We start from the raw sequence: 24928 nt of genomic DNA, 5'->3' as shown, positions 1-24928 counted from the left end.
GATTTAAAATTTTAAAATGAATTTTAAAAGATTTTAAAATGAATTTTAAAAGATTTTAAAAATTTTTAAAAATTTTAAAAAGATTTTAAACTTTTATTTTTATAATATTTATATACTTTTAAAGAAAAGACCCAACTTTCCCCCTAAAACCCCTAACCCTTAACCCCTAATTTAAATCATAATGATAATTAATCAATATTGAATTAATTCAATATAAATCATAATATTAATTATATAAAGCTTTTAAAATTTTTAAAGATATTGATATGGATAGTTTTTTAAAGATTTTTTTTCTTCATATTTTAAAATTTTTTGTTTTGTTTTTTTGTTTTCTTACCTTAAAAATTATATAAAAATTTTAAAATTTATCTAATTCTTTAAAATATTACTTAAATTTTCAAAAATTATTTATTTAAAATTGATATGAATTATATAATAATTAAATACAAATTGTAAAAAAAGTCAATCATTAGCGGCGTTTATGAGAAAAACGCCGCAAAAGGTAATCAATAGCGGCGTTTAGACAAAAAACGTCACAACTATGAGAATATTTCAAAATGGCGTGTTTGATACAGGAATTTAATTTTTAGTGACGTTTCTTATAAGTGCCGCAAATATTACAATACCAAAACGGCGTCATTTTCTTCCCTAAATCAGATTTGACTCTAAAAAACTTAAAACTGAGCGGTGGGTTTTATTACCAAATGCCGCCAACCCCCCCAGGTTCTGAAAACAAAATCCTTCACTTCAAAATTTCGCTTTCCCTCACTTCAAATGCCTCCGGTGATGCCTCCCCTCAAGCTCCCTTGCCTATGCTCAAGTCCACCATCACTGGCGCTGTTTCCACCTCTCTTTCTGCTCATAAGACGACCAAGGGTCGTGGCTTTCGTGAGGGCGATGCTGACCGCCACTCCCGTCTCGCCTCCCGCGACTTCGAGTCCCTCGGCACTGGCGGTGGCCCCAGTCCCTAGAGATGTTAGTCCTTTCACTAAACCCTAATTTTTTCTCTCCCTGTTCACTTATATTGTTTCATTTTGTTTGATTTTCTAGGGTTTTATTCTTATTTTTTTGCCCTACAAAACAAGATGATTACGAAATTGCTTTCATTTTTGCTGTATGGAAGTTGATCTTAATTTCATAACAAAATTGGGTTTGAAATTAGTTGAGAATTTGATAGTTTTTGCTTAATGCTGAACCTTGAGCGGGTTTCTGATTTTTTTGGGGTTATATGAAATATCTTCACTCTCAGAATATAATGTTAATTTTTATACTAATTATTTATTCACTACCGGTTTTATAGTTTGATAAAGTCCTGGATAAAAGACCCCGGTTTTATATTATAAAACTCTTGGTTCAATATATGTATATCTAGAATGCTGATACGGTAATTCATAAGCAATCAAAATTTAACATGATATTAGGTCTTTATGCTTTGAAGGAAGACAATAGCTTATAGTTTTGCGTTGTTTTCCTTATTTATATTCTATGAAATTTAAGTGAATTTAATTGTTATTTCTTTGTTGCTTTTAATACCCTTTCACTGTTCATCGATCTTTCTTTCATTATTTGTTTTTTGGAATCAACTGTGCATTTTGTGATAAAACATAGAACTCGGCACATGATTCCAAATGCAGTTTTGTCAGTACCAGATAAAAATGTTACAATTGCTAGGAAATGTTCTATCTTTCCTGTTGAATTTGTTGGTGAGTATCTTTGATATTCTTATCATTCATTTTTGTCACATGAAGGGCGGTTGATATTCTTATCTTATCTTTGATATTCTTATCTTCATGCAATGGATGATTTCTTTTTGAATGTCTCATAGCTTTTTCTCCTCATTAGTTGTGCTTTTTCTGATAACTACTATAACTGGCACTTTTTAGATTACTGAAGAGTAAGGATTTTTTCTACCTTAAAGGCCTTTAACTTTATGTTGTACAGGTTCAAGTGGATTTTTATGATAAAACTAGTTGGGAGTCTTTGTTTAAGGTGTACTGGGTTCTTTTGAAAGAGAAGCTAGCTTTAAGCTTAGATGAGCTTACTAACGCTAAAAATCCATGAAAGGAAACTACTATCATGGGTCCCAAGGGAAATTCATCCGATGAACTTAATAATTATAGTAATGCTAAAGGAACTAACATGGACCTTTAATTCCTTATAACTGTTGATTTTTATAGACTTGTCCAAGTCATTGGTATTGACTTATATAACTGTTGCTCATTTAATTCCTTTTTAATTTGTTTATTGTAGACCTTCATCACTAATGCATTTGTTTGCAGGTACCAGCAAGGCCGAACCATATAAAATCGATGAAAGGACAACTGATATCATGCTTGAAATATTAAATTTGGACAAGAAAGAGGCTGTCTCAATTAATGGAATTTCAAATCAGGAATTTACTGAGGTGCCAATAGATTTCCTCGATGCTGTTCTATAAAACATAAAATGCCATATTTGGTCCTGCATTTATTAACAAGAAGTCCATTTAGGGAAGTCTAACGTGCTGATTTTATAACCATTTCGAAGCAAAATAGAATGAGTTTTGTTGTTGGTTAGATTTTATAAACATTCTTATCATTCACAGCATGTAAAATAGTGAAAATGATCCATGACTTTTTGTTTTAATATTTTTTTGGGAGATTGAATTGCCACAGGTTCAAAACAAGTTTTAAGTTATTGATTTCTGCAGTATTACTTCCATAGTTTCTCACTTGGTTTATTTTCTAGAAGCATTATGTTGCATTTCCATTTTGTGATGCTTTTATCTTATAGATAAGATTTGATGGTAACAAACCAATTTAACATTCAATATGCCCGAGATTGAGTGATGCTATCTTGAAATTTGATGCTTTTACTTGTTCATTTTATGTAAATAATGTAGTATCCGTACTTGTTGTCTGTTCGTTTTATGTTTCTCACTCAGTCGAATGATAATATTAATAGACGGTGTAAACATGATCTAATGATCTTCATTTCAACTTTCATTTGTTTTCCCAGATTTTAAATATGTGAAACCGCATGTTGTGGAAGCGGCACATTGAATGTACAAGGCTCTTGTACTCCCATATCTGATCTTTGCTCAAATTGCAATGAATACTTGTTCTGGGATTCGTCCCATCTCGAAAAAAGCTTTTGTTTTTTTATTCTTTTAAATTTTGTTGTTTTAAAATTGCAGGAACTTAGAGAAGCTTCAACTAATATTGAACCAAAGCATCAAAATGATGTTGCAAATTTAATAAATAGTTACAAAAGTTTATACCCAAAATGGGTTTTTGATCTCAGGTAATTTAAAACTCTTATTACTTTATGGTGTAATTTTTAATTTCATTGGAAACTTTAATTTGTTAGAATTTGATCATCTCAATTTGCAAAAATTGGAAATTTGATCCTATTTTTGGTGCATACATGCACTTGAACAGTTGGATTTTGCTAATTTGTTTTGATCTCCGATAGTTTAAAACTCTTATTTATTTAATAGTGTAAGTCTGAATTTAATTGGAAACTTTAATTTGTTAGACTCCCATCCTCTTATTTGTGTAAGTCTGAATTTAGTCCGGTTTTTGGTAAATACATGAACTTGAAACGTTGATTTGTGCTAATTTATTGTATATAAATTGTTGAAATGATGATTTTTTATATCTCCTTACATATAGCTTATTGAAATGTTGATTTTCATACTAGTAATTTAATAGTAGGGTTTACTAATGTTACGCAATATGGGTTCTTGATCTGAGGTAGTTTAAAACTCTTATTTTCTTAATGGTCTAATTCTCAATTTGTCACTATGAAAAGTGCGGGAAGTTGGTCTCTTGCTTTAATTTGTTAGAATTTGATCCTTCTACTTTATAAAAGTTGAAAATTTGGTCTGGTTGTTGGTGAATGCATGAACTTGAACAGTTGATTTTTTCTAATTTGTTGCACATAAGTTGTTATAAAAATTGAAAATTTAGTCTGGTTGTTGGTAAATGCATGAACTTGAACCATTTATTTTTGCTAATTTGTTGCATATAAGTTGTTATAAATATTGAAAAATTAGTCTGATTTTTGGTAAATACATGAACTTGAACCATTGATTTTTGCTAATTTGTTGCATATAAATCGTTATAGAAATTGAAGATTTAGCCCTATTACCGATAAATATATGAACTATGAATACTTGATTTTGCTAATTTGTTTCACATAAACTGTTGTAAGATTGATTTTTGTTAATTTCTTGCATATAATTTATTGAAATGTTGATTTTTGATAATTCCTTGCATATTAAATATTGAAGTGTTGATATTCAAGCTAGTAATTTAACAGTGAGGTTTACTAATGTTATCCAGTTGGACTAACTTATCAGGTTTTGTAAATTAAGGGGATAAAATTCATAATTAGACCTTTACTTATTTATTTTTATTCCAATGTGTTACCTTGAAAGTTAGTATTGGCTTTATTTTCCAGTACTTATTGTGTGTATGTTTTGCATTTATTTATTTGCAGATGTGGTTTTGGTCTTCTAATGTATGGATTTGGATCAAAGAAATCATTGATTGAAGATTTTGCTTCAACCGCTTTGGCAGACCATTCTGTTGTTGTAATTAATGGTTACCTTCAATCAATCAATATAAAACAGGTGTTGTTTTCATCACATAACATTAAAGGGACAAAGTTAGTTCCTATCTTATTAAAAAGAATCAAAATATGGACAAATTGGAAAATGGACTATTTGATTCTTTTTATAGGATAGGGACTGAATTGATCATATCTCTACTATAATACAGGATTGCTTGTACTCCATCTCTCAAGAGCGGTTCCTCTTAAGCAGCCAGGTAACGCTAAATGCCCACTTGACTAAGTTCAAAGATCATGAGCTAGTTAAGATTTGAAACTGAAGACAAAGCAAGGAGACTTCTAAGTAATGTGTCATTTTTGTTGAAACCAGGGGGTTATTTTTTCGGTATTACTCCTGAAAAAGTGATTGCCAAAAACTGTTGTTTCTGGATTTCTATATTTTCCTTTTTTTTTTCTTGTGGTTACTGCTGCACCTGTTTCTGGGAGGTGATTGTGCAAACATTTTAGTGTGCTTTAGTTATTGTAAGAATATTTTTAACATTGTTAATTTTAATATTATTGTAAGAGTATTTTGAATTATAATTTAGTTATCAATTTATATCATATATCTTTTATTAAATTTGAAGTATCATTTAAATTTACCGTTTTTGGTTGGATACAAATTTGTCAAAATTAGCCGCGTTTTTTCATAAGCGCCGCTAAAGAACCGTTAAAGGTCATGTTCTTTAGCGGCGTTTATGGGTAAAGCGCCGCTAAAGGTCATGTTCTTTAGCGGCGTTTGTGGCAAAGCGCCGTTAAAGGTTATATTCTTTAGCGGCGTTTTTGGGCAAAGTGCCGCTAAAGGTCATGTTCTTTAGCGGCGTTTTTTCTTATAAACGCTACAAAAGTTAGCGACGTTGTCAATAGCGGCATTTTTTGAGGTGCTAGTGAAAGCGCCGCTAAAGGCCTAAAAAATGCCTCTAAAAGCCTGTTTTGGTGTAGTGACTTAATAGTAGTTTTCCCTAAATTGCAATCCCTTGGGTACAATACTCAGAGTACTTACATACTTCGTTGTAAAACAATATTACAATTTGGCCCGTACATTTGTGAACACCGCTTAAATTCCTATATTTTGTAGCAGTATATAGACTTTAGACGTTAATATGTCCAGAGGTGGTCAGATATATTGGCATGCCATAGGATTGTGAGTATTCACCCATAAGTTTTCTATGATTTTGGGTGTTGAGACCTTGGGACATGTGGAGAGATAAGGGAATGTCAAGCTGAGCTCCATTCACTTGGACATGTTGGTGTACAGGAGAGTGCATAGCTTCGAGCTGCAGTTGTAGGATATGTTATAAGGACTCTTTCAGTCATTCTAAGGCGTTATAAGGAGATCCGCATATCCAACAGAAAAGTTAAGATAAGTGTGAGAACATATCTTACGTTTCTCAGCCATTCTGATAAAACAAGTATGTGAGCATGTTTCATGTTGTATTAGATTCGTTTTCAAACAAGAACAAGTTAAGTTTTTAAGTACACTTTTCAATAAGTAAATGCCAAACTGTTTTTACAAACTTATGTTTTTGACAAACAGGATTCACAAACTAGGTCTCATAACATTCTCTGCGAACCCAGCATGCGATACGATTTTTCAAACTAAGTCTTCCTTTTGTTAAAAACTCTGTATTTTAAGCATACTCTACTAATTCTTGATTATTCACTAAGTTCGCAATGAACTCACCCACTTCTCTCTTATTTTGCAGGTAAGCATGTCACAAATGGTAGTGGCAAGGTAGATGACTTGGTGAGACTCATCCCTAAACAGATGACACCAATCAAAATGTGCCACATGGCACTTCCATCCAATCACAATGTATCACATGGCAATTAAGTTTATTTTAAATAAAAACATTAAAGTTAAATTAAAAAAAAAGTACATTTGACTTTGAGTCACTGTTGATCAATTAGTAACTATCATTGATCATCAACGTGATGCTAGTAGAACGTACGACATGTCTTTCTTTCTTTATCTTTTTACTATTATATATGTTATTTTGATTAAAAAAATTAGAAAATCATATATAATATATAATTAATTGAATTATTTTAAATTTTTATAAAATTCTAAAATATGTAAATATAAATTTTTAAAAGTCAAAATAATATTTAAAAATTGAAAAAGATAAAACTTTTACAAAGGTATTTAAATTTTAAAGAATTAAAAAATAAGAATAAAAATAAAAATTTGAAAAATATATATTCTAGAAAAAAAGCTTAAATTGTTTTGAATTTAGATATATTGTTTTTAAATTTTTAAATTTTTAAAATTTAAATTTTTTGAAAAAAATTAAAATTTATGATAAATTTTCTAAAATATATATTTGAAAATTTATGTTTTTTAATTTTTTAAATTTAAATATATTTTTAAATTTTTATATATTATTTTGAATTTTTAAAGTTTATATTTATATTTTTTAGAATTTTAGAATTTTTTAGAATTTTTTGAATTATTTATATGTTATATGATTTTTTAATCTTTATAATAGATATAATATTAAAAATAAAAAAGAGACACGTGACACATTCTAATAATGTTGCATGGATGGTCAATGTCAACATCGATCAATATTTGGTTAACGATGATCAAGTTCGGTCAATGTTCAATCAACGGTGGATTAAAGTCAAAAGATTTTTTTAATTTAAATTTAATATTTTTATTTTGAATAAATTTAATTATCACGTAGCACATTGTTATCGGCTAGAAGTATCATGTGACAAATTATAATTAATGTCATGTGATAATTAAATTTTTAACATCATTAAAGAAAAAGCTAAGTTGAGTAAAAAATAATAGTTTAAGTATCTATTTGAAACCAAAAAGTATTTAAATATTAAAGTAAGAAAATAAGTATACTTGAAACGTAAATTGCGTATCAAAAAGCTTATTTTTTAGTATATGATTTTTTTTAACTATAATTTTGATATTTTTGAAAATTAGATAATGATAAGAAACACCGGATATGATATATGTATAGCGGGGAGAAGCGGAAAGATAATTCCAAAAATTGTTCAACATATCTGATAAGGCTTAATTGAAATAATAGGAAGGATAAATTTATTTATTTATTTTTCTTTTTGAAGTAGCTGACATGCTAATTATCTATCTAGATTGATTGTTGATTTTTGCGTTAAAAATAAATCACAGCTTAGGAAGAGGAATCAGGAGCAAAGTTGCAGGGAAATGTCGGCGAATGGTTGTTTTCCAAATATTATTACAGCAACTCCTCCATTATTGGGATGGCATCGTAACCATACGGTGACGTTCCTGGAAGCACCGGCTAATTACTGCCAGTTCCACCTGCGTTGCTTCATTCGTTGTGCCGCTTCGACTCACCCCGTTACTGACCACCTATTACTATCTCATTCTGATACTGATTCTGATTCTGGCTCTGATTGGAGCCTCTCACCTAGTCCTAATACTAACCCTAACCCTAACCCTAACCCTAATTCAGCAGGTTCGTTTTCGCTTTCTACTGTTCTCACTCACTTCTTCATCTGTTCTTCATTTTCTATTGTTATTACTGTCATTTCAGAATGCTAAACTTGTGACTACTGCTAGCAACCAACAAAAACTGTTCTGCAGACTCAGGTTCAAAGGGATTGACGGCGGGTTTCACGAGACTTAAAGCAAAAAGAGTAAAAGCCCTTGTCAAGAGGATAAAACAAGAAGAAATAAGCATTGGTGATGATAATAATGATGATAATAGAGGAGTTTCAGAGGGAGGTAGTTACCCCAAAAATGCTGAACTAGAGGGTTCATTTGCAATTTCTCACTTTCGAGGTTGGGCTGATGGGGGATCCATCAGTAAGCCTAAATTGAACTCACCTCACCTTCCAAAGAAACATCTTACTCTATCTACTGGTGCTGGGAGTGACTTTTTTAGTCGAAAAACCTTTGCCAATTTGGGTTGCAGTGAATACATGATTAAATCTTTAAAACAACAGCTTTTCCTGTGCCCTTCACATATTCAGGTATATAGTATTACTAATTTCCCAGGAAATCTTGATCCAGAACATTGTGCCCACTTCCGAGTTTGTTTTGTTGGCTCAACTCTCAAGAGTTGATCTACTTTAAATGGATTGTCAGATAGACATTAATCAATGAAACTACTACTTGGTTTAATTTGTAAAAAAACATTTAGCATATAAAATAAAATAAAATCTTGGATTACTGCAGGCAAAGGCTTTTGGACCTGTTATTGAGGGACAGAGCTGTATTATAGCTGATCAAAGTGGCTCAGGGAAGACATTAGCATACCTTGCACCCTTGGTCCAGCGTCTTAGGGAAGAAGAACTCCAAGGAGTCAGCAAGTCATCCTCTGGTAGCCCTCGTGCAGTTATAATTGTACCAACGGCTGAATTGGCATCTCAGGTCAATATCTAGTCTCATTTTCCTTTTGATGTACTTCCCTGCTTGCTGCGTTAAGCAATAGGTATTTATGTAACCAATTAGCATTGTGTCCTCACTCATCAGTGGTGTGTACTTTCTCAATCAATCTGTTCTGAGTATAGCTAAGAGTAATTTATTTGTTTGAAATTTGGGTTGCATTATCTTTCTAGCTGTAGAGTTGAAGATCACTAAATTCCTCCTTGAGCAATCTGCCTCCAGGTCCAGTATTGGAAGCTTTAAACTCTTAATCCTTCTCTATTAATCCCTTTAGCAGAGTCCATAATCAAGGTTTAAAGTTGCTTCCATTTATATTCCAACTGGAAATAGAAAAAAAAATTGGAAAAGAGTTGAAAATGCAGCTGAGATAAGGGAAAAACAAGAATTGACAGGTTTACATAATTCTTTTATTTCATTCTAGCAGAAGGTTTTGATCATATTGGTGTGCCAAAAATGGTTGATCAGATCACTGTATCGAGTTTTGAATGACAGGTTTATGATTAATGCTTTCTTTTACAGCGAAAGCATCTTGTAATTATTGACGATGATTGAGGAGTTTCTTCTATATGCCTTTGGTCTGTCTATTGGCTTGGCAATTGAAAATTACTTGTCAGGGCATGCTTTGCTTTTCTGAACAATAACTTTTTGTTGGATTTAGTTCATTCATGCACTAATTCTTCTTCACTCTACTGTTTTTTTAAAGACAAGTAGTTGAATGTCCACATAAAGGCAAAATGGTATAATTGTGCAAAACTATTGAATTAAATTTCACAATTGTTACTCCACAAGTATAGTGACTTCAAGTTATATGCTTAAGGAGTGTAAAGTTGCTTACTTGATATTTAAGAGAAATTCATAATGTTAGTTCACTTTGCTTACTTGTAAAATGAATACTTGTTGCAAAGTTGCATGCAAACTTGTAGGAATCCTCTCAATGGCGATGTAGTGGTTGCTTATTGCAAGTAAAACTTTTGCAGGTCTTGAATAGTTGTCGGTCATTGTCAAAATTTGGGGTTCCGTTCAGATCTATGGTCGTGACAGGTGGTTTTCGACAAAAAACTCAATTGGAAAATCTAGAGCAAAGTGTTGATGTTTTAATAGCAACACCAGGTCGTTTCATGTTCCTAATTAAAGAAGGCTTCTTGCAGTTAGCAAATCTTAGGAGGTAAGTTAAATGTCCCTTCATATTGCTTAATTTATTTACCTTAATTATATTCAAGTGTCATGTGGTCTTGAAATTTCTAGGGCATTCTAAGTGGGACATTTTAATACTAATATCTCTATTATATCAATTGTATATTATCCTGCTCTCGATATCCTTGCTTTACCTTCCTTATTTTAATAAAAGTGCCAGTGCATACATGATAATTTTTATCGTTGCATAAAGTTTAGTTTAAGTTGTTTTAGTCTTCTTTGTCTTGGTGAGAGATTACATTTAAGCTCTGGGTGGGTGATACGACAGTGGAGTAGGATCGAAATTCAAGTTGTGGAAGAAATAAAAAATCGAGTTGGAATAGGAAAAACACTTTCTTGGTGACCAAGTAACCTGAAACGCACAGGAGCCAAGAGAGATTAGGATAATTTGGCAATACGCAAAACAAGCGAAAGAAGGAAATTCAATAACTAATAATTAAAGATCGAAAGGATTTAGAAGGTAGGAGGATTGGATCGTGAATGGAGAACATGTTATTGAAGAGATATTAATGGAAACAAGCTGCCAAAAATTCCAGATTTGACTTAGCAACAAGGACCAACTCAAACAAAGCAAAAGAAAAATAAAATAATGGAGAAGGACGAATGATTTGATAATCAATGAGAACGCAAGAATCGAAAGTAGGAAGCCTTTGAGGCCAAAGAATTGGTTCTTGGAGAGAAATAAGGTTGTTTAAACAGACTTGAAATAAAGAGACCAAAACAGATTAGTAAATCAACAAAAATAGATTAGAAAATCAATGAAAATAAGGAAAAAAAAAAAGGAAAACATAAAAAAGAGGGTTCGGCTGAAGAAGAAAGCCTAAGAACAGGTTGAGAACAAGTTCCTTGATGAGAAAGAAACCAATCTTGAGAAATAAAATTTGTTAAACCAGGTTTGAAAAATTGATCAAAAACTGATTAGAAAATGATTAAATAATTAGAGAAAAACAAATGAAAGATCATAGAAGAAGCAATTGGTTGAAAAGGGAAGAGAGATCTCATACAAAGATTTGATCTTGGGAGCAAATCAACAAGAATCGAAGTTGTTCTGATGGTTTCTTGATTTGAAAATTAACAAATAGCAAGGAACAAGTTAGATTTAATCCAATCGAATATTAAAGAAAAGCAAAGAAGAAAAAAACAATTAGTGAAGAGATGAAGAGAAAACCTTGGATCTTAAAACCTGAAATTGAAACACAAGAAATAGTATTAGAAAAAGATTTGGGTAAACCCAATCAAGATTGATAAAGATTGTGGAGAGGTGGGAAAAGATTCGAATGAAGATGGATAATAGGCGATGTCGTATGGAATCCTTTGAAGAAGAATCTTTAGCAAACATCACAAATGGCTTTAATCAACCCCTTAGGTCGACCACCTAGTAAATTGAAGGGTGGAAAATGATTTTCCTCTACTTTTGGAAGAAACCGAGATAAATGCATCTACAAATCACGAGAGAAAATTGTGCAAAGAGAGAAACTAGAGTTCTATTAATCAAAATATGAATGGTGTGTACAACGAGAAGGACGATAGCCTATATATAAGTAAAAATTAGGGTAAAACTAAGTGTGCTTTTACCCTAACAACAAGTAACAGGTAAAGAGTTAATGAAAAAATAAAGCCGAGTATAAACTACTTAGGTGAAATTCGAGCAACCAATTAATGCATGGTCATGGACTGAATTTTGACTAAATAAACATAATAATGAGCTTAAATAAAACCTGTTCGCAAACCCCAATTAAAAAATAAGCTTAAACTCTTGTAATTTTTTAGTCACATGTTGAGTTTAGACTTCAATTGTTTGGATTTGGATCTCGTGATTGAGCCTTATGGAAATTGAACTCATTTTCATTATGAACTTGAGATTAGGCTGTGGAGCTCACATCATTCCCCTTTTTCTCAAAAGGATTTGTCTTCGAATTTGCACAATCAATGAAAAATCAATCACATTAAAAGTAGCACTGACATTATACTCACAGGGTAGATTGATTTGATAGGCATAATCATTGATCTTTCTGAGTACTTGAGAAGGCCCATCCTCTTGTGGGTCTAATTTCGTATTTTGCTTGGCAAAATATCACTCCTTTCCAATATGAAGCCAAATCCAAACATCCGGTTTAAATACCACATGCTTCCGTCCTTTATTGGTCTTAATGACATTAGTTTGGTTTGTTTTATCAATTCGTTTCCTCGCTTTCTCATGTAAACCAATTTAGCTTTTGTTCATCATCCATGCTAGTAATTTTATCAAGAGGTAAAGGCATAAGATCAAATATAGTTAAAGAGTTAAAATCGTAAACGAGTTTGCAATGGGAGTAATTGATAGAATGAATAGCTCAATTACATGCAAATTCTACAAATGGTATTCTTCCCAATTTTGAAGATTCTTACCTGCCACGGCTTAGTAAAGCCCTTAAAATACAATTTACATCCGTTTGTGAGTGGCAAGTTGTAGAAAAGAGTAGTTTAGTACCGATTTTGCCCCACAAAACTTTCCTAAAGTGACTTAATAATTTGACATCACGATCAGAAATAGTAGTGCGAGGAATGCCATGTAAATACACTACTTGAAAAAATAAGTCTCAACATGAATAGCGTCATTCGTCTTGTGGCATGGAATAGAGTGAGCAATTTTTGAGAACTTATTGACCACAATGAAAACACTATCTCTATTGTGGTTAGGTCGAGTTAAACCCAAAATAAAATCAATGGAAATATTAATCTAAAGAGAATTAGGAGTAGGAAGTGGTGTGTGTAAACCATGTGATGTTACCTTGGATTTAGCCATTTTACATGCAATGCACTTAGAACAAACTTTTTCGACGTCTTTGTGCATATGAGGGGCAAAAAGAAGTTGGTGTTGTAGCATATCAAGTTTTTTAGCTACAACGAAATGTCCCATAAATCCCCCTCTATGTGCCTTTCGAACTAGTAATTCCCTTGGCAAGCAATGAGGCACGCATAACTGATTTTGCCTAAATAGAAACATATTTGTAAGATAAAACTTATCAAAGGCATCTTTGTCGCAAGAATTAAAAATGGATGCAAAATGAAAATCATTAGTGTACAATTCCTTAATGTTTCAGACCTTAATGTTCAAGCATTCAAAGTAGTGATTAAGGAATACCTTCGTGATAATGCATCTGCAACAATATTGTTCTTATTGACTTTATATTTTATCAAATATGAGAAGAATTTGATGAATTCAACCCATCGTGCATGTCTTTTACTCAACTTACCTTGTCCTTTTAGCCATTTTAAGAACTCTTGATACGTATGAATGATGAACTCTTTAGGTAGCATAGTGTTGCCAAATCTCAAGAGCTCGAACTAATGCCAAAAGTTTTTTTCGTATGTCAAGTAATTTAGTTGTGCGCCATTGAGTTTTTCATTGAAGTAAGCAGTTGGGCGTTTATCTTGCATTAGAACTGCTCTTATGCTACGTGATGCATCATATTCCAATTTGGAAGTATTATAAAAATTAGATAATTTTAAAATCGGAGCTGAAAATAACTTGATCTTTAAAGGCTTGAAAAACCTTCTCTTGTGCGACACCTCATTGAGAAACCCAACATATTTCTTAATTATTTCAGTCAAAGTTGTGGCTAAGGTGGGAAAATTTTCACAAATTGTCTGTAAAAACTTGCTAAACCATGGAAAGATCACACTTCAGTAATCTATTTCAGAGTAGGCCACTTACGAATTGCTTTTACCTTATCTTCATCTACATTTATACCCTCTGCACTTACAATAAAGCTTAATAAAATAAGCTTGTCACCATAAAAAGTGCACTTTTCAAGGTTAGCAAACAATTGTTTAGTTCGTAAAACATCCAACACAAATTTAACTTGAGAAACATGCAGTTCTAATGAAGTAGAATAAATTAAAATATCGTCGAAAGAATAAGCTATGAACTTACCCAAATAAGGGCATAAAACATGATTCATTAAGCCAATGAATGTACTAGAGTGGTTAGAACTTTAGTCTAGCAATCTCTGTGAGTTTAGCTGATTCCTTCATTCCAAACACGCCTAAGTCAACTTAACTCCCAACAATTAAAGATTCTCGCAGAATTTCTCTAATACACCAATTTATATAACAGAAGCAACACAAAACAAAAAGAATGTTTAAAAAACAAAATAGCCACAAAAGAACAATGCACGAGAGGTGTTTGAGTAAATGCTTTCAAAGAATTCTTTTACTCTTGAGACTTTAGGCTACAGTGGATCAATGGATGACTTAAAATTGAGGGGAGACTCTTTATTTATAGTTGAGTTCCTCCAAATCTAATGGTTTAGCTAAATTTACATTGATGGACGAGATAAAGTCTATCCCTGTAATCGAGGGGTTTGCAATATTTATACAATCAAATCTAATCTTATCAAATATTATTTTCCTCAATTTTCTAAAATTAAATTTTCTATTTACCAAGGTACTCTAATTTTCTATATCTGCTTCATTAGACCACCTAGACTTCAAATGGATAGACTTTTCTATCAGTTCTTTGAATCGGGTCAGTTTTCATAGGTCAAATGATTCCCATCTAACTAATAAACATTTATGGGATGCATTTTGTGCGATGATCACGGGCTTTACACTTTGGCTCGTAACATTTTTCCCCACTCATTATCGCAACGCCCTTATTGCGCCTTTAGAATGACACTGACTTGATTCGCCTCAAAACTTTCTCAACGTCTTAGTTTTTTCTTAGCTAGTCACACTATCGGGTTGTCCCACCCATCAGAGCTTTCACCTCGGCTTCCTTCACCTCTTAGTTCGACCCGTTCCACTTGTTGGTACATCTCGCTTGCAAGAGTCCACAACTCTTACTTGCCCACATTTTGACTTGCTTCGATCTAAATCCTTTTAATTCACACGACATGCCTACAATTCCTCGACTTCCTCGCTTTAGAACTTTGAAAGGGCCCCTACATTTTTGCCAAGCCAACAAGTTCAAATGTGAAACACTACCAAAGTATTCAAAATGTACCTTACTCGCCACATCTACTCGACTTGACCTTCCAGTTTGCATTACCAGTTTTCCAAATTCTGATGCACAACTCACCTCTCCCTTGGGTGGTAGCTCCTCTAAAGATTCAACAGAAATAAGTCTCATTGATCTTAGCTTCAAAGTTTATATCGCAATTTCTTTCTCTAAGTTCGATGCACAACTCACATTTTCCTTGGGTGGAAGCCTCTTCGACGACATAACAAACTCCATCGTTTTCCCCGAATTGAACCTCAGTTGTCCTAACTTTAATATTTGCCTTACCAATTTTTTCTTCAAGTTAGGTGCACGATTCACCTCTTCCTTGGGTGGAAGCCCCTCCGACTACTCAACAAGTTTCGTTATTGTCTTTCTCTTGACCATGACTAACTTGGATTTTTCTGGATAGTTTCACAACTTATGTGGACCACAACATAAGAAGCATTTCATTCACTTTCTTGTTCCTATTTGCCTTCTTGGCTTCGACACTTCCCACGATCAAACCAATTCTCATTAGTGCTTTGTCTGACCCATCGTCCCCTTCGACGATTAATTTCTTTGGACAGTTCTGCTACTTATGTGGACCACGACATAAGAAACACTCCACTGGCTTCTTTTCGCTCCCTTTGACTTTCTTGGTTTTGACACCCCTTGCGCTCGAACAAAGTTTTCCGGCCTTACCTTTCGGCTTGTCATATTTCAAAAGGTTTAATCTCTTTTAACATATGAACCGTTGCAAAGAAAACATATTGCCTTACCCTTTTTTTTTCTTCAGGTTGGGGTTTCTCTTCCCAACTCGTGGTTTCACCCACATATGCCCCTTCCTCAGACTCGAAAGACTTAAGCCTGATTATAGACTCCGTTAACGTCATGGCTTTCGATAGCTCTGGGACGCGTTTTAATTTTTGTCTAGCCCACGACTTTAACCCATTCTTGAATGCAAGAAATGCCTCATTGTCGTTCATATTTAAAATTTGGAGCATAATTTCTTTAAACTCTCGAACATACTCCCCAGCAGTGCCTCTTGAAGTATAAGTTCTTTAAACTCTCTAACACATTTCTCAGCAGTGCCTTGTGCAAATCGTCACAACTTTTATCTAATCTTTCAACTCATGCTGGAACTCTTTTAAATACAATGGAACAATGGATGATTTACAACTGAGGGGGAGGCTCACTATTTACAGTTGAGCTCTCTCGAATCCAACAGTCTAGTTAAATTTACATCGATGGACGAGGTGAAGTCTATATTTACAATTAAGGGATTTATAAGATTTATACAATCAAATCTAATCTTATTAGATTTTCTTCTCAATTTTCTAAGGTTAGTTTCTCTATTTACTAAGGTAGTCTAATTTTTCATATCTGTTTCATTAGGTCACCCAGATTTCAAATGAACAGGCTTTTCAATAGTTCTTCGAGTCAGGTTAGTTCTCGTGGGTCAAATGATTCCATGTAACTAATAAACTTACATGAGATGCATTTTGTGCGATGGTCACAGGTTTTGCACTTCAACCCGTGACACTAAGGGCTTTTGTCAAACTAAAGGGCATGATAAGCCATTCATACAAACCAAATATAGTTTTGAAGGTCGTTTTTCGTTCGTCTCCATTCGAATTTGATGATAATCACTTTTTAAATCAATCTTTGTGAAAATACAAGAACCATAAAGTTTATCAAACATATCAGCAAGATGTGGAATTGGATGCCTATACATGGCAGTAATTCAATTGATTAGTTTACAATCAACACACATGCGGTACGTATCATCTTGTTTAGGTACCAAAAATACTGGGATGACACAAGGACTTTGGCTTTAAAAAATGTGTCAGTTTTCAAAAAAATTCATTTTTTTATTCCTTTGTCTCTTCAAGGTTGCTATGATAGTTGATCTATTTGGAATTGTTGATCCTGGGACCTCCATTGCTTGCTAAAGATGCATTAGTGGATTGCTAGGGAAAAACATTATATGCAAAACAAAGAAAGAAAAGAAAAAATAAGCTCTAAAATTGTGGTGTTTTTCAAATTGGATGGTGGATCTTAGGACTTGCTATTAACAGTTACCTTTAAACTATGTGTAATTGTCATGGGTCTCAGCTCAAAGCCCATAACCATCGCACCAAATGTATCTGATGGAGGTCTATTGTGTAGATGGGGATCATTTGGCCCGCAAGAATCGACCCGATTTGGTAAACTGTTGGAGAAGCCTGCCAGATTGAAGCCTGGTTAGCTCGATAATGAAGATATGACAACTTAGGCTATTTTGGTAACTAATCTTAGAAGATTGATAGAATCATATCTTGTAAAGATTAGATTGGATTAGATTAGATTAGATATGATATATCTTGTAAATCACATGATTTAAAGGACAAAATGAATCTTGTCCGTCGATGTATAGTAAGTAATTTTGATCGTCGGTTTTGGGGGATCTCAACTATAAATAGAGAGCCTCCCCGTCATTTGTAGACACTCCATTCATTGTTTCATTATTCTTTGTGAATAAGAGAATATTGAGAGCATTTACTCAAACACATTGTGTGAGTTCTTTTTGTTATTCTTTTGTTGTTTATTTTGGCATGAAACGCTTTCGCTATAAAAATTGGTGCCTTGGAGGACTTTAAAAGGAATCCTCACTTAAGTAAAGGCTGACTTAGGCGAGTTTGGACGAGCGAATTGCGAGACGAAAGATCCAGCCTTGTGACAAGTGGCAATAGAGCTATTGATTCGAAGGTACCGTTAGGATATCGAAAGAAGAGTTCGAACAAATGTGGGCCAGAAAGTTTTTGAGGGAGATACTGTCAGCTGTTCAGGAACGCGTGGGTAAACTTGAGGAGTCCATGGAGGATGCGAAAGAGTCGGACAATGCGCTTGGGGAAAGCATAGGTGACTCGAGGGAGCAGTCCAGAGACTTTGTGATAATGTGTCTCACTTTCAATAGGGATAGCATGCAAGAGTTGCTAGATTTCTAAAGGAAGAAGCTAACGGAGAGAAATGATGCTCTCGAAGCCATGATGATAGCATTAAATGAAGAAACAATGGTCACGACAATTGTTTTGAGCACAAGAATAGAGGAGCTCGAAGGAGAGTTGGCCTTGTGCTGAGCAATCGTGGGGAAGGAGTGTCAAGTGCAGCATTTAGTAACGAGGATGTCCCGAAGTTGAAAGAGTTTGTGGGGGCAAGGTTTGCATGCGATGTGGACAATTTCTTTTGGAGGCTGGAAAACTACTTTCGTGCCAAAGGCATCGTGGATGATGCGGTTAAGGTAAACACTACAATATTTCTTATTGACATTGCGCTTTTATGGTGGCGAGACAGGACCACAGATAAAATGTAAGGTGAGATTGGGACAAGGCAAGAGTTCCAATGTGAGTTGAAAGGACAATTTTACCCAGAATTTGTCGAGGAAAAAGTTCGGGCAAAGTTGCAAGTGATAACGCAATGGGACACAGCGGGGAGTATGTTCGAGAGTTAAAGGAATTCATGCTCCAAGTTTTAGATGTGACCGAGAAAGAAGTATTGCTTGCTTTTTAGAATGAATTGAAACCATGAGTCAGACAGGAGGTGGAACAAAGAGGTGTCCAAAAGCTATCAAAAGCCAAGATAGTAGCGGAATCCGTGCTCAAGCTTGGTTTAGGAAAAGACAAGCTTAGGATTTCTAAGTTCGAGGAAAGGGGTGTATGTGAAAAGGATCAAAAGGAAGATAATGATGACAATGGTATCGGCGACAATGTTGGTAATGGGAAACCACGAGTTGGAAAGAAGAAATCCAATAGGAAAAGGGGCAAGTTGAAATGCTTTCTTTGCGATGGTCCACACATGTTGAAGAAATGTCTGAAGAAATCGCGCTTAAGGAGAAGCCTGTAGGTAAGGCCTTGGTACTTGGTTCAAGTGTAAGGGGTGTCGAAGCCAAGGAAGCCGAAAGCGAGAATAAGCCAGTGGAGTGCTTCTTATGTCATGGTTCGCATAAGTTGCGGAATTATTCAAAGAAGTCTGTCATCGAAGGGGACAATGGAGCAGAAAAGGAGCCCAAGAAGCTTGGTTCGAGTAAGGGAAAAGTCAAAGCTAAGAGGACAAAGAGGAGCAAAAAAAAGCGAGTAAAATGCTTTTTATGCCGTGGTCCGTATAAGTTGCGGAACTATCCAAAGCAAGCCGTAGTCAAAGGAAAGGTAACGTCTGAGCTTGGTGAGTAATCGGAGGGGCTTCCACCCAAGGAAGAGGTGAGTTTGTCATCGAACTTAGGGGAAAAAGTTGCAATGAAAATAGTGAAGCTGGGACTAATGAGGCTTAATTCGAGTGAAGCGTCGAAGTTGGTCGAGTCATCGACAAGGCTTCTACCTATAAGAAAGGTGGGTGATACATCAGACTTCAAGAAAAAATAAGTGATGCAAGTGGGACAGTTGGTCAAAGTAAATGCAACAAGTAGGATAGTTCACGTAAGCCGAGGCAAAAGTCCCAAAGGAAGGGAAAAGTTAAGGCGTCGAGACGAGACCGAGGCAAATAGTGCCATTCGGAAGTCGCAACGAGGGCGTTGCGAGAATGGGTGGGGGAGAATGTCACGGGCTGCCGTTCAAAGCCCGTGACCATCGCACCAAATGCATTCAATAGAGGTGTATTGTGTATATAGGGATCATTTGGCCTGTAAAAATTGGTCCGATTCGGTAAGCTATTGGAGAAGCCTGTGACATAATGAGATTAAACCGATAGCATTAGAATGATGCAAGATGTGATGTTCTTTTGCATCCATATCAATGTGGTGCCTTTATGATGGAAACTATTTTGATGGTTATTAGAGACCAATTTCAAAATGCACCTTGGTTAGTAATTCCTAGCATGGGTTCATATATTGGATGGCTTTGCTTGACATGAAGAATGAAAAGAAGCAAGGATGAAAAATATGTTTCTTAAATGGTTAAGCTTTTAACCACTTTTCTTACCTTGTAATTTAAACATTAAATTAACTAGTGTTTCATCCTCCCTCCTTTTTGTCCTTTGTACCAAAGTAGAGCTAAAAGAGAGACTGTAGACTAATAAGCTATTTAGCCATAAAGCTACAATAGTGGAATTCTAATGTGTTATTTTTGCTTCTAGAAATACTTCACCCTTAACTTTTTGGTAATACTCTGCAAAGTTCTGAATATCTCAAAAAGAAAATTCCAAGAACACTCAAGAAACATTATCTTAAGGAAGATTGTTACTTATGCCAACACTTAACTTTTGGGAAACATTATCTTTAGGATGATTGCTACTTTGTCTGATAAAACACGTTGCATGCTTTAAAATGTGAGGCAAAAGATGTTGGTGTTCAAAAAATTTCTTTTGCAACTACCATCTATTTCATTTGGATTGAAACAAACAAGTCTTCCTATGGGGAAGTTGAGGTTATGGTTGTGAAAAAGAATAAGGTTTATTTCATCAAATTATTTGAAATGTCTTCTTACATATATATTAAAAGATATTGCTTGTAATCTTGCCACTAATAATCAAGGAATTTGTAGATGTCTACATTTAGAGATCTTACTTATCCAAAGTAAAGGAAAAAAAGGAAAAGAAAAAAAAGAGACATGGGTTCCAAATTTACCAATTTGTTCAGTTTGGTAGTTCAAAGTTATTGCCTATATTTGAATGAGTGATAATTTTGCATAGTATTGGTTCTAAATGGTCCAATTAAAGGGTCAAATACAATGTTATCAAAGTGGACTTAGTTGTTAAGTTCAGGGCCAAAAATTATATTATTTTAGTTTATAATATAGAAACTGAAGGAATAAATGGTTAAAAGGAAAGGATCTAAGATTAATGTAATAAAGTAACCTTTTTCTTTAAATAATTTCATTTAAATGCATATACTAAGTAGCTTTTCAGCACATTTTCATTGTAAGTTCCATTTTCTTAATTGAATTATCAAACATGTTAAAAATATCAAACCATTGAAAATTTAAATTCTCAATGATTCTTGGTTTTTCTTGTTGCATAAATTCATTCATTCATTCATCCAAAAAAAAAGCATATTGAGATTTTTCGTGCATAGCATCATAATGTAGAGGGTACCAATTCTTATTAGTTTTGTCCACAGAGGTGGCAAGGATCTAATTTTAACAGTTTTTGCCTAGAATAATGGTGTTATCAATTGTCTGTATTGCAGTGCGGTTTTTGATGAAGTGGATATACTTTTTAATGATGAGGATTTTAAGGTTGCATTGCAAAGTTTGATAGACTCTTCACCTGTTATAACACAATATCTATTCGTCACTGCAACTTTGCCCGTAGAAATATACAACAGGCTGATTGAAGTTTTTCCTGATACTAAAGTGATAATGGGACCTGGCATGCATCATATAAGCTCTGGTCTTGAGGAGGTTGGCTTCTTTCTTTGCTTTTACCAAGTTTGTGTCTTTAAATATTTTGTTTTTTGACTTGCTCCTTTGATGCCTCTGATATTGGAATCAGAATTTCCAATTTGGTCTATGTTATGAGCTTGGTCTTTTTTGTATTAATCTTCATTATTGAATAACATTTTATGTTCACTCCAAACTAAGAACTCTTATTTCTTTTGAAACAATTCCTAGCCTGAACCAGTATCACCCACTTTCTTATTTTGTCCATGGATAGAGATGCTGCTCAGCTGCTACGTGCTAGATGTAGGGACCATAATTGTTGATGTGGTTGACTATATGAATTTTTTCTCAAAACAGTGAGTAGTTTTCAAAACCATAACTAATGGGATTTGTCATGATTTTAACATGTAAAAGTACACTTATGACAGATTGAGTTCATTATTAAGTACTCTTAATGAGTGTTCGTGATGATGAAGTATAAGAAGAGTGCCTTTCAGCAAGTATTTATAGGGATCTGGTGAACCAGAAGTACTTATCTGGTCAATAAAGCCACTAGGCAATAGTTACCTAAATACTCCCTCAACTTTTCAAAATTTAGAATAACTTATAACAAGCAGTTTGTTTACTTACTTTTCAAAGCTAAGTCCTCTTAACATATGAGAAATGAGAACTGGTTTCCTCTTGTGTGGGGTTGAAGAGTTTCATCTTATAAAATTTTGAAGGTCAATTTACCTCATTTCTGCTTAGCTTAATAGCACTTGACTAGTAAGTACAGAGGAATATATGTTTCATGCATGTTGGGTTTAACTGGCTTCCACTTAAGGAGGAAATTTTGGAATTCTTATCGTCATGTGTAGATACAAATCCCATGTCTATAATATCTATGATAGCTTGAACATATCGTTTGATATGAAAGTGTGCAGCTTTCTGCAATCTGTTATGGCATTTCTAGGTCTGCAATAATGAATAAGATCTACCCAGTTAAAGATAGGGCTGATCTGTGTGCCTCTAGAATCATTAATATGTATTCTTAATTTAATGAATACTAAAATCCAGGGTGCACCTGCAGGTTCTTGTGGATTGCAGTGGAGAAGGGACTTTAAAAACTCCTGATACAGCTTTCCTTAATAAGAAGACTGCCCTTCTGAAGCTTGTGGAAGAAAGCCCAGTTTCCAAAACAATTGTTTTCTGCAACAAGGTATGCATGCGTGAACCGTGAAGGATAGCTTTCCTACTTGTAATTTCATGATGAGATCATTGCAGATTTATCCTATCTTGACATTTTTCTTCTCCATTATCAGATTGAAACATGCAGAAAAGTTGAGAATGTACTAAAACGTTTTGATAGGAAAGGAACTCATGTGCGAATCCTACCTTTTCATGCTGCTCTGGCACAAGAAACACGGCTTATAAACTTGAAGGAATTTACTCATTCTCAACCTGGAGGAGATTCTTTGATTTTGGTTTGCACTGATAGGTAGTGTTTCCCAGTTTTTCCAGTATTATCTTCTTCTGCTTCATTTGCTCCACTACTTGTTCATGAAGATATAGCCTGTCTCTCCCCTATGTGCTGGGTTAAAAGATGTCCTATTTCATTAAATAATATGCTTCTAAAATTGATGGCAGAGCATCGCGTGGAATAGACTTTGCCGGTGTGGATCATGTTGTACTTTTCGACTTCCCTCGTGATCCTAGTGAATATGTGCGCCGTGTTGGACGAACTGCTAGAGGAGCTGGGGGAAAGGGTAAGGCATTCATTTTTGTTGTTGGCAAACAAGTTCCTCTTGCACGGAAGATCATTGAAAGAAACCAAAAGGGTCATCCATTACATGAGGTGCCAGCTGCCTTTTGAAATGATGAAATGAGTTGGGGTTAATAAGGTTGGATTGTTCAGTGGGTGCTTGGCATTTCCGTGCTAAATTTACATCAGCTTAGGGTTTAGTTCGGGAAGAATTTTCCTTTTCCTAATAGTAAGGGGTTAGGACCATGGGGCTTGGTTTTCCTTTTCTCCCCCTATATTGTTGTTATTTCTATTATTATACCTAACAAGGTGAAGGGGCTTGTTATTAGACCTCGTTGAGGACAATTTACAGTTTATATATATACACGTGTATTGCTCTTGAAGGATACACTGTACATGTTATATCTTAGTAGAATAAAACATTTAAATTGGCATAATGATAAGTTTAGTATATTTTTTATTCATTTGATTAATTTTTGAGTTGAATTTAGTTATTGACTTTTAAGTTGTTTTTTTAAATAAAAATGTTGATTAAAATATTTATTTTTTTAACGATGTTGTGACAATTTATGTATTAGTTTACATGCATTTTATGCTAACATTACATTTTTGTTTTTGTTTTATATATCACGACAACATATAGTTTAAGATTTATAAAACTATTCAAAAATAAGAAAATTTAAAATTTAAAAACATATATATAAAAATTTCATAAAATTTTAAAAAATGGAATGAAGCATGTCATGTTTCAAAATTTAACATTTTAGTCATTAGGATGAACATTAATTAGTCTCTTTTTTAAATAGTTGGTCAAATTTATCTTTGTTTAAAAGATTGAAGGCTATTAGCTAAAGAAAATTGACAAAAGATATAAATATTATGCGCTAAATTTGAGATTATGTCTTTTAAATTTATTAGTAACAATTGTAGAATAAAAGAGAATAAATAATTTTTTAATTATTACTTTACTTAAATAATATATAATAATTAAGATAAATTAAAAATTAGAATAAAATAATGTTCTTCCTAAATAATAATTACAAGTGTTAAAAAATTAATTTATTTAAAAAATAGTCCTTAAAATTCAAACATATAGAAAATTGTTAAACTTTTACCCCGACCTAGACACATGGCATCATGAGAAGCATCGTGGAAGCACCTACGGATGACCCTTTGATTTACACCACTCAACTGGTCACTAAATGAAAAGCCATGTATGTATGTATGTATGTATGTATGTATGTATGTATGTATGTATGTATGTATGCATAAACTAAGGACTCTCTAGTATAGGGGTGAGTATTCGATCGAGTCGAGTCGAATCGAGTAAAAAAATTTCGAGTTAGTTGAGTTAAAAAAATCCTATTTTAGCAACCAAACTCAAATTAATTTTTTTCGAATCGAATCGAATCAAGTAAAAAAAATTCGAGTCAAATCGAGTCAAGTTAATGAATCCTATTATTTATACTTAATGTTGCGTTTACATGGACCGATTATTTAACTAGTAGACGAAGTACAAGATTATTTAATTACATGAACAATATAATGATTTTGCTTTTAACTTAATGAGTAAACATTTATCAAAACGATGTAGTTTTGCTTTATCAAAACGATGTAGTTTTGCATTTAACTTAATTATTTTGAATTTTAACTTTTAAAAAAGTAAACATTTATCAGAACGACGTAGTTTTGTCTTT

At 33.7% G+C, this 24928-nt stretch overlaps 2 protein-coding genes across 15 annotated transcripts; both read left to right on the top strand.

Annotated features, from left to right (window-relative positions):
- Positions 1-639: 639 nt before the first annotated feature.
- Positions 640-5133, top strand: LOC107908075 (origin of replication complex subunit 2). Of its 13 annotated transcripts, none has more exons than XR_005910652.1 (6): positions 683-975; positions 2280-2404; positions 2998-3043; positions 3176-3282; positions 4483-4576; positions 4764-5133. XR_005910652.1 is itself a non-coding variant. In XM_041089428.1 (6 exons), exons 3-6 carry the CDS (start codon positions 3042-3044, stop codon positions 4866-4868), a joined length of 360 nt encoding a protein of 119 aa, XP_040945362.1. In that variant the 5' UTR covers positions 683-975; positions 2280-2404; positions 2998-3041; the 3' UTR covers positions 4869-5133. The 13 variants fall into 13 exon arrangements, 5 of the variants coding, with proteins under 5 accessions (XP_040945360.1, XP_040945362.1, XP_040945361.1 ...); XR_005910653.1 differs by having other exon boundaries at positions 4483-4586; XR_005910648.1 differs by having other exon boundaries at positions 4483-4615.
- Positions 5134-7454: 2321 nt separating this feature from the next.
- Positions 7455-23695, top strand: LOC107910647 (DEAD-box ATP-dependent RNA helicase 50). 2 transcript variants are annotated; one of them, XM_016838585.2, is made up of 8 exons: positions 7455-8051; positions 8180-8568; positions 8774-8968; positions 9961-10148; positions 21298-21511; positions 22560-22688; positions 22792-22967; positions 23117-23695. In XM_016838585.2, exons 1-8 carry the CDS (start codon positions 7778-7780, stop codon positions 23340-23342), a joined length of 1791 nt encoding a protein of 596 aa, XP_016694074.1. In that variant the 5' UTR covers positions 7455-7777; the 3' UTR covers positions 23343-23695. The 2 variants fall into 2 exon arrangements, with proteins under 2 accessions (XP_016694074.1, XP_016694073.1); XM_016838584.2 differs by having other exon boundaries at positions 7562-8051; positions 8156-8568.
- The last annotated feature ends 1233 nt before the right edge of the window (positions 23696-24928 follow it).

Source organism: Gossypium hirsutum, chromosome D02 (assembly GCF_007990345.1).
Source record: "Gossypium hirsutum isolate 1008001.06 chromosome D02, Gossypium_hirsutum_v2.1, whole genome shotgun sequence".
NCBI lineage: Eukaryota > Viridiplantae > Streptophyta > Magnoliopsida > Malvales > Malvaceae > Gossypium > Gossypium hirsutum.
The sequence above is the reverse complement of the archived record's forward strand: the minus strand, read 5'-3'. Positions and strand labels throughout refer to the sequence as shown.